This window comes from Dicentrarchus labrax, unplaced genomic scaffold (assembly GCF_905237075.1).
Source record: "Dicentrarchus labrax unplaced genomic scaffold, dlabrax2021, whole genome shotgun sequence".
In the NCBI taxonomy this organism is placed as follows: domain Eukaryota; kingdom Metazoa; phylum Chordata; class Actinopteri; family Moronidae; genus Dicentrarchus; species Dicentrarchus labrax.
This window is the reverse complement of record NW_026136714.1, coordinates 14066390-14074798: the sequence shown is the minus strand read 5'-3', so window position 1 is coordinate 14074798 and position 8409 is coordinate 14066390. Positions and strand designations below refer to the sequence as shown.

Sequence of the window (8409 nt, the reverse complement as noted above, 5' to 3'; positions counted from 1 at the left end):
AGGCAGGCAGTAGTATCTGGAGTACTGGCTGCTTCCTGTGCCTGTTAGTGCTGTAGGCCTACCTGATGGCAATGTGGAGGTAAGATGAGTACATACACAATGCACAGAGAGTGGGAGCTGGGGCCCAGAGTCACATTTGTATTGCCCCAGGGTCCCCTTATATGTTGACCTCACCATGACTCACAATAAAACAATGAATGAATAAATAAGAGAGGTAATCAGAGCACCGCTGGATCCAGATGTACTTTACACCTGTGAGACGTCATGCTGTCCGCGGTGCTGAAACAGTGACGTCAGAGGAGGAGGGGTGGGGGGCTGCTCGTCACGCATCCTCTCCTCTGCTGCCATTTTTTTGTTTGTGCTACAGGCTAACTTGCTAAGCGAGGGGTCTCCATCAGAAGGAGGCGGAGAGAAAGACTGCAGGCAGCAGAGAGAGGCAGTCCTATCACAAGACTGAACCTTCCCTGGAGAACCGGGGAGCTCTTCCGCACAGGAAACCGTTACTAGAAAGGCTGTACAATGTCCGATTTTGACAGCAACCCGTTTGCAGACCCGGACTTCAGCAATCCCTTTCAGGTAGCTCACTTAGCTGGTTAGCGCTTCGAAGCCCACTCAGGCCAGGCGTACTTTAGCATCCGTGCTAACTGTCTTTGCTAGCAGCTGGACAGCTAGCTATAGGTGTTCCTTGGTACACGGCTAGGTAGCAGAGAGAGCTAATCATCGTTCATGTTATTTATCTCATCACTCACACATGGTGTAGCTGCTTGTGAAACCATAGCTGTGGAGGACTATGTCGGATGTTTTTAGCTTTTCAATAACGATTAAGAACAAAGACACATGCTGTTAGCTTGCTAGCTAACTAGCTAGCTGTGTCCACCGTCAGTAAACATTTGCTGTCACCTGCTAGCTTGGTAAATAGCTAACCGGCTGGGTGGTATCAGTTAGGTACATTGTGTGCCTACCAATATTTCTAAAGGTCGCTGGGACGCGGAGATTAAAACGTCTTGTTTGAGTAATACATGGTCACAGCGGTTTCAATAGAAACTTAACTCTGCGTTATTTTCATGAACTGCACCTAAAAACGTGTCAGACAATATTGACACTAATGTTAAACTGTTGACAGTTAAGATAATGTTAGTTTGTTGTTCATTGTAGACCAGATGTAAGCAACACGGTGTTTATTTGTGCTACAGCAGAATTTATTCTCCCTTACACATTATCCTACCTCTTACTATAATACAGCCAGCAGTCTGCAGGGTTTCATCCCAGCTCAACACCTGTGTAGGTGATTTAAAGGAGTCCCTCACCTGCTTGGAGGTGTGTTAAGTGGTGGGTGGAGTCTTGGTTGGGAGGAAAACCTGCAAACTGTTGGCTCTTCATGACACATGGTGGGCCATCATAGACTGTCCTGTCCTGCAAGCATGTGATTAACTGCCCCTCCTGTACCTGATCCCATCCGCAGTGTTTCAAATGGCCACAAGATCAAGGTCACTTCAAATAAAATATAGTACCGTGAATGTTTTTATTGTGTCGCATGGACATCCTGGTGTCTGATTCCACCCTACCTGTAATGTGTCAACACATTAATAATAACTGGTGAGAACATGTGAATGAAAAGACCCCGTGAATGTGCGGTCAGCTGTATCTTTTATATATAAATTATAGTTTAGTTAACAACAACAATAAATTAGCTTTGATTTTGTGGGTTGTAGTGTGAAACCCTTTGTGGTCCTCTCTGTCCCGTAGGATCCTTCAGTGACGCAGGTGACCCAGTCTGCCCCTCCTGGTGGTCTTGAGGAGTATAACCCTTTCACAGACGCCAGAACGGTCAGCTTAACTAGCCTCACTATTGATAAATGTGTGCATGCATGTGTTTTTGTGCTTCTGAGTCAGTGACCTCATTTTATCCACTAGCCTCTTTCTCTCTTCCTCCACCTCTTAGTCACAGAGGATTTAACAAACAAAATATGACTGTGCCCTAATTACAGTGTTGATTCATTGTCTTTTGATTGCACAAATATTAACATACCAGGTCTATTCTGGCTTACAGGCAGCTCCTGGAAATGCCCCCAAATCTGCTCCAGCCCCTGCCCAGAACACACAACCTGCCATCATGAAGCCCACAGAAGAGCCGCCGGCTTACTCACAGCAACAGACTCAGGTACCACACACAGTCTGTGTCTTCAACATTTTTATTCACAACTCTGTAACATTATAAAGACACTCTCAGTCTTGGCTTCTGGTTCACATTTCCTCTTGTCCTTCATATACTCATTTGTTTTCTGATGGCCAAACAGCGGCGTAATGAGGTACTGTCTGTCATCTGATGTGTTTTTTTCGTAATCCTTCATGTCACTGTCTTGAATAGTGTGAATTCATTTAATGCCCTTTCCCCACTTGTAGCTTTCCCCTTGCAGTGCAATTTTAGAGCTAGTTTAATACTAACTAAAGAAGACAAGTGAGTGAACAACAGTAGCTGATTGCTTTTCCAACCGTAACCTTTTTTTTCCCTTCTCAAACTAACACTCCTAATCTTACCTGAGTGGAAAAATACCTTCATTACTTACCTGATTGGATATTATAACTCCTGTCAGATGTTGGGCAGTGAATTTTAAGAGCATTTCTGTGTCTGTGTTAGGATCAAGCGCGTGCTCAGGCTGAGTTGTTGAGAAGGCAGGAGGAGTTGGAGAAGAAAGCAGCAGAGCTTGATCGTCGGGAGAGAGAGTTACAGTCCCACGGAGCCGCGGGAGGTTAGTCAGACAGCCAGCTAGTACATCATTCACTCACTTAATTCACTCACTTACCAGTGTCTGAATGGTCATTCCCAGTCAAAGCTAGATTCATGAAAATGTTGCTAAGACTCAGAAAGTTGATGTGTTACCAGAGCAACAACATAATTTGGTTCAACGTTTCATTTGTAATAAACATTATAACTCTTCTTATAAGTTCATTTATTTATTAACCATTCTATGGAAGCACCAATATACAGTTTTTTTTCTCTGCTGCGAATAAATCATCTCATTGGCATGATTTCATTAAAAATAATTTAATTTTTGGCAAAATATCTCATAAATGGCCTCTTAGACACTCAGCAGTTTCAAAACAAATATGAGAACTGATGTGATACAGTGGGAAAAGTATCTTTGAGCTTTATGCACTGTGGCTTACATTATCAAAAGGCATCTAGAAACTGAGAAGAACTCGAATTGAAGGTATGCTAGCATCCGTTTTTAAACAAATGTAGAGTTGCTTTTCCACTAAAGGCTCCTAATTAGAATCCTCAATTATCCAGAATGTAGTATATTGTATTTCCTATACAATAAAAAGTCACAAACATTTCTCACTTCACTTACCCATATCTTACTCGCATTTACTTATTTAAGTGTATATACAGTGATCACACAGAGAATTAACTTTCTATGATTTACAGTGTACTTTTTTATTCTGATTCTTGCACACACACTTGATATTAGATCCTTCACAGTGTGTTAACCTAGGGTGAAACCTCTAGGGTGATACTATACATTGCTAATCATCCAAACACATCTGCCTTTGTCCACACAGGGCGTAAGAACAACTGGCCTCCACTGCCAGAGAAGTTCCCTGTTGGCCCATGTTTCTACCATGATATTGCAGTGGACATTCCTGTAGAGTTCCAAAAGACCGTCAAGATCATGTACAACCTTTGGATGTGTAAGTGGATCGTCTGACACATATTAGGCAGTATTGCCTCCTAGACCATTGAATATTATCATTATTTATATCAATTCTCTCACACACTTCTTAGATCATGTGGGTTTACAAGACAAACCCATATATTGTATTGCAAGAGAAGGCACCTGCCCTGCAACATAATTCACTTCATTTTTATATTTATTTTGCTGAGCATAAATGAAAGTTTACTTTGTTGTTATACTTGAATGACACTAAATGTCTTCATTCTGTTGATCTGCCAGTTCATGCAGGCACGCTCTTTGTGAACATGTTTGGCTGCCTGGCCTGGTTCTGTGTGGATGCATCTCGTGGCGTAGATTTTGGCCTGGCCATGTTGTGGTTTCTGCTGTTTACCCCGTGCTCTTTCGTCTGCTGGTACAGACCGCTTTACGGAGCTTTCAGGTAAGCAGATAAATGTGGAAAGTTGCACTGCCTTCTGCAGCCATAGAAAAAATCAGAAACAAGTCTCTGTGGACAACCATTATATGCTGATAAAGCAAAAGGCAGCGATTGCTCCAAGTATGAAATTAGTTCAAAGGAGCGAGCAGTTGACTGTTCTACCCATACACTTAATATTTCCCAATAATATTTTGCTTTATGTAAAGAGCGTATCAAGTAAAGACACAAATAAAGGTAGACTTTCACTGTCTGAGGAAAGTAGAGAGGAATTAATATTTAATGGAGAATTAATTAGTGACAGAGTTGAAGACATTTAATTACTTCTGCCTCGTTCTCTCACTACCTTGTTCTCTGTCTCCACTACAGGAGTGACAGTTCATTCCGCTTCTTTGTCTTCTTCTTCGTCTATATCTGTCAGTTTGGAGTTCATGTCCTACAAACTATTGGCATCGCTGGCTGGGGAACATGGTGAGTGTTTTATTGTTTTTACCGATTCTGTACCTCTATGTGTGTGTGAGAACTGAAGTTCTCTCATGTTGTCATTGTCTTGTTTTGCCAGTGGTTGGATCGCAGCTTTAACTGGTCTGAACACCAGCATCCCAGTGGGCATCATCATGTTGCTGATTGCAGCTCTGTTCACTGCACTGTCCGTGGGCTCGCTCATTATGTTTAAAAAGGTAACACAATCCCAAAATAATCCCAACATGTCAGCCCCAGTTGCCGTGTTTAATTGACTTGACCTGAGATGAATGAAACCAAATGGCAGTAGCAAGCTATCTCATTATGGGAGACAGCCCATGAAAACAAGGTTAAAAACAGGTTAATGATAATTATTTGAACACTATTAATAAATGTTTTCATAGTTGGAATATTGGAGAGTGGACACATGTATTCTGACTAACATACTGACAATACAGGGGATGTGGGTCCAAGAAGACTCTTGCAAGGTGTAAAGAATAAACAGGATGTCATTACTATTCACTAATAATGTTGAGCTAAACGACAATGTTGTGAATCACTCAGTGCTGTGCTAAAGACCTTCTGGTTGATTTGAATCACTTAACTTAATTCCAACCTATTTTCTTCTCTGCTCTTTCCAGGTGCACGCACTGTATCGTACCACTGGTGCTAGTTTTGAGAAGGCCCAGCAGGAGTTTGCAACCGGGGTCATGTCTAACAAGACCGTTCAGACTGCAGCCGCCAACGCTGCAGCTAATGCTGCGTCCAATGCTGCTCGTGGGGCATTCAAACCTCAGCCATAAACTGACACACATACACAAACATGCATACATGCTCACACATACGACACACACACACACACACGCACACACACACACACACACACACACTCAAAAGTTAGAGGTGCACAACTCTGGCCCTGCAGGCTCTCAGATCAAATTGATTCAATTTATGAATGTTGTTATGCTAAAATTGCCCTGCACACTTTGCTTAAAAGTGTCAGAGAGAGTCAGAGACCAGAAGTAACAGAGAAGTATTAAGATAAAGTGACCAGAGTTGTCCACCTTCACCTTAATCAAGTTTCAGTAAAAACTCTCTTACATCCTTCCTGTCTGCTTTTCAGTCAGATGAGTGTGCTCACATCCCTTGAAACATCCACTAAGTGACTCAAGGTTTGCTCTGAGTGTGTGGGATTTCATCTCCTTCCTTCGCTTTCCCTGTTCTCCTGTCACCCTGAGGTGATTCTAGGTCAGTCAGAGGTCGCAGTTCTAGCATACCTTTATTTTATCATGGTGTCGACCTCCAAACAGCTTCCTGCCTGGTTAATACAGTATAGACTCATGAAAAGTGATAATCTGATCATGGTGTTTTGCACATAGTTCTGTTTTCTTGGTCACATGCCGAAAGTACAGTGTATGTTTGAGTGGCTGGGCCCGTGTGTGAATGTGTATTTCACTTTAAGAAAATTGTGGCTCTGACTTGTTTTTTTATATAACCCAGTGCTTGGTCCGTGAGATCTGAAAGGTGCATTTTATCTTGTCCTATATCTGTGCTTCTGTTCCGAGACAAGTACCATCCTGGTAATCCATATAAATAGAAATGTGACGGTATGTTCTTACTTAAGGACCTGCCTGTAGCCTCTAGCAGTGCTCCAGTGACACCTGTCAGTTGAACAATTATGTCCACTTTGTGTGCTACTTTGATCGGCAACGCGGGCTGGGTCAGCATCTTTGTGGCTTACTAAGATCTGACAGCATGATAACGAAATGCATGTTGAACACACTTAAGGTAGCTGTTTATTTGGCAAAGTCATTCTTTCCACTAGCAGCCTTTTCTTTGGCTACAGGTGGCAGCTGGTTTTGGGGGGAATGTCTGCCTACTTATTTTCCCCTTAGCTTCTGTGAGAAGTGAGCTGTAATAGAAGTTATTGCATGTCCCAGAGGCTGTTTGACTGATTGATGATGTTTGGATCTATTTGTGAAGACGCTCTGAACACCCAGGTCAACAGCAACGTCACCAGTTCACACCACAAACCTAAAAGGTTCAGATGCTTTCCTGGCCTGGTGCACTAAAAGGGTGGAAAAACGTGAGAAATGTTCACATTTCCCTTTATGTATGTATGTATGATACTAACAGACTACATTTTGTAGCCCCTCACACTTGGTTAAAAACTAACGCTGCTATGGATCTGAGAGCCGCTTGGTCGTGGCCTCCTGCTGTCATGTTTCCTGTTGAAAAGGACACATACCATACGTAGAGAGAGAGAGAAGTGACCTGCCTTTTCTCACAGAAGATGGCCTGGACAGTGACAAAGCTATGATTTTTCTTGAGATTAACATGCATAAATAAGATACTAAACACATTGATACTGTGCATATGTACACAGCATAGACTAACAGTCTGATTGCATTTTTACAGACAAAGAAAGTTAGTCCCGTGATTTTTCCTCTGTCAGTATTGGTTTACTGACATCAGACGTTTCATAGCCAAAAAGAACATTAGAATAACAGAGGATTGGACTTGATAAGATACAGTAATTTATATACATAACAGTGTTATGCAGCACTACGTTGTACACACTACTGTCACTGAAGTCAAATATGGACGTGGGTTACATTTGTATCGTGCTTTAGCACCTCATAGTGGTGGTGAGTGTCTGAAGATGTGCATGACAGATGACTGATGACTGGTACCGCTGGTATTACAAATGTATGGACTGAACATTATCGTGGACAGAATACTCCTGATAGTGTTACAAAGTTGAAGGTTAATTTGTCACAAAATAATAACATCTTGGCAGTATTGTTTTCCTTTGGAAATGTTTTGTTTTAAATTCATTGCACATTTTTTGTTTTACGTTGAACTTAGTGCAAAAGACAAACATGTTTTTATTTATGGTGTAATTTAAGTTGTTTGCATTTCAACTTTGTTTGGTTTTGATTTCATATAATGTATTATGTTTGTGTGGTTTTGTAATGACATGATCATAGTGTCGGCTAGATTTAAAAGTGTTTAATGACTTTGCAACTTGACCCTGCAAGAGGTTTGCTTGTGTGGATGAGGATGTGTGTTTGATCGGTATGAAAGAAAAAAAAAATCTCCCTCAAGTGTTATTCTATGTCCTAAAAAGCTGTGAGAAATCTACCAAATGTCCATATAGATTTGTTTTTAAATCTTGGTTTGTGATGTGTTCCCTTGCCATGTTTTACTTTAAGGTATTACACAACTTTTCTTTGCTACAAACACCCACATGATTCCCATGTATCTATAGTTTTAAACTGTTGTTATATGAAGCCATGCCACAGTGGGTAATTTCTTGATGTATTTGGCGAGCTGGTCTGCAGTACAGAATGAGGTGTCTGTAGTTTGCTGACACAAAACTGTGTTTTTGACCTGTGACCATGTTATTTCACTGAATCAGAGAAGAAACTCATTCAAAAGGGACACTTGTATATTTTGTAAAGTTGAAAATCTGATCCCCATTATCAATCACATGTAAAAAGAAAATGTAATGCACTCTTGTCTGGCCTTTGTTGCATGTGAAATAGTTTGAGTTTTGTATATTTATGGTATTAACATGAAATAAAATTTGAAAGAAACATTTGTGGATTTTCAGAAAACCATTATGTAGTTACATAACTTTTATCTGCTTCTTATCTGTGTGAATTATTGTTTAAAAAAATTACTGTAATCAAGTAAAGGTTTGTCCTTAAACCAAACTTCTTACCAGATATTTGCTCAGTCTTTCTGGCCTGTTGTGACCCTTAAAATGAAGCCTGAAGTCTACTCATGACCTCTTGTCACAGTTTGTTATAAAGGAGTTGTGAGTATTTCAAC

At 41.0% G+C, this 8409-nt stretch overlaps 1 protein-coding gene across 2 annotated transcripts; it reads left to right on the top strand.

The window, feature by feature from the left end:
- Positions 1 to 327: 327 nt before the first annotated feature.
- LOC127376542 (secretory carrier-associated membrane protein 1) lies at positions 328 to 8171 on the top strand. 2 transcript variants are annotated; one of them, XM_051423526.1, is made up of 9 exons: positions 330 to 576; positions 1747 to 1827; positions 2051 to 2161; positions 2639 to 2750; positions 3565 to 3693; positions 3957 to 4116; positions 4480 to 4581; positions 4673 to 4790; positions 5214 to 8171. In XM_051423526.1, exons 1-9 carry the CDS (start codon positions 520 to 522, stop codon positions 5373 to 5375), a joined length of 1032 nt encoding a protein of 343 aa, XP_051279486.1. In that variant the 5' UTR covers positions 330 to 519; the 3' UTR covers positions 5376 to 8171. The 2 variants fall into 2 exon arrangements, with proteins under 2 accessions (XP_051279487.1, XP_051279486.1); XM_051423527.1 differs by lacking the exon at positions 1747 to 1827 and having other exon boundaries at positions 328 to 576.
- The last annotated feature ends 238 nt before the right edge of the window (positions 8172 to 8409 follow it).

Bases quoted from the DNA above. Each gene is read 5' to 3' on its own strand.
- LOC127376542 (XM_051423526.1), top strand. From the start codon at position 520: ATGTCCGATTTTGACAGCAACCCGTTTGCAGACCCGGACTTCAGCAAT. The intron at 1,828-2,050 runs GTCAGCTTAACT...TCTGGCTTACAG, and splicing joins CTTTCACAGACGCCAGAACG to GCAGCTCCTGGAAATGCCCC. The intron at 4,582-4,672 runs GTGAGTGTTTTA...TTGTTTTGCCAG, and splicing joins ATCGCTGGCTGGGGAACATG to TGGTTGGATCGCAGCTTTAA.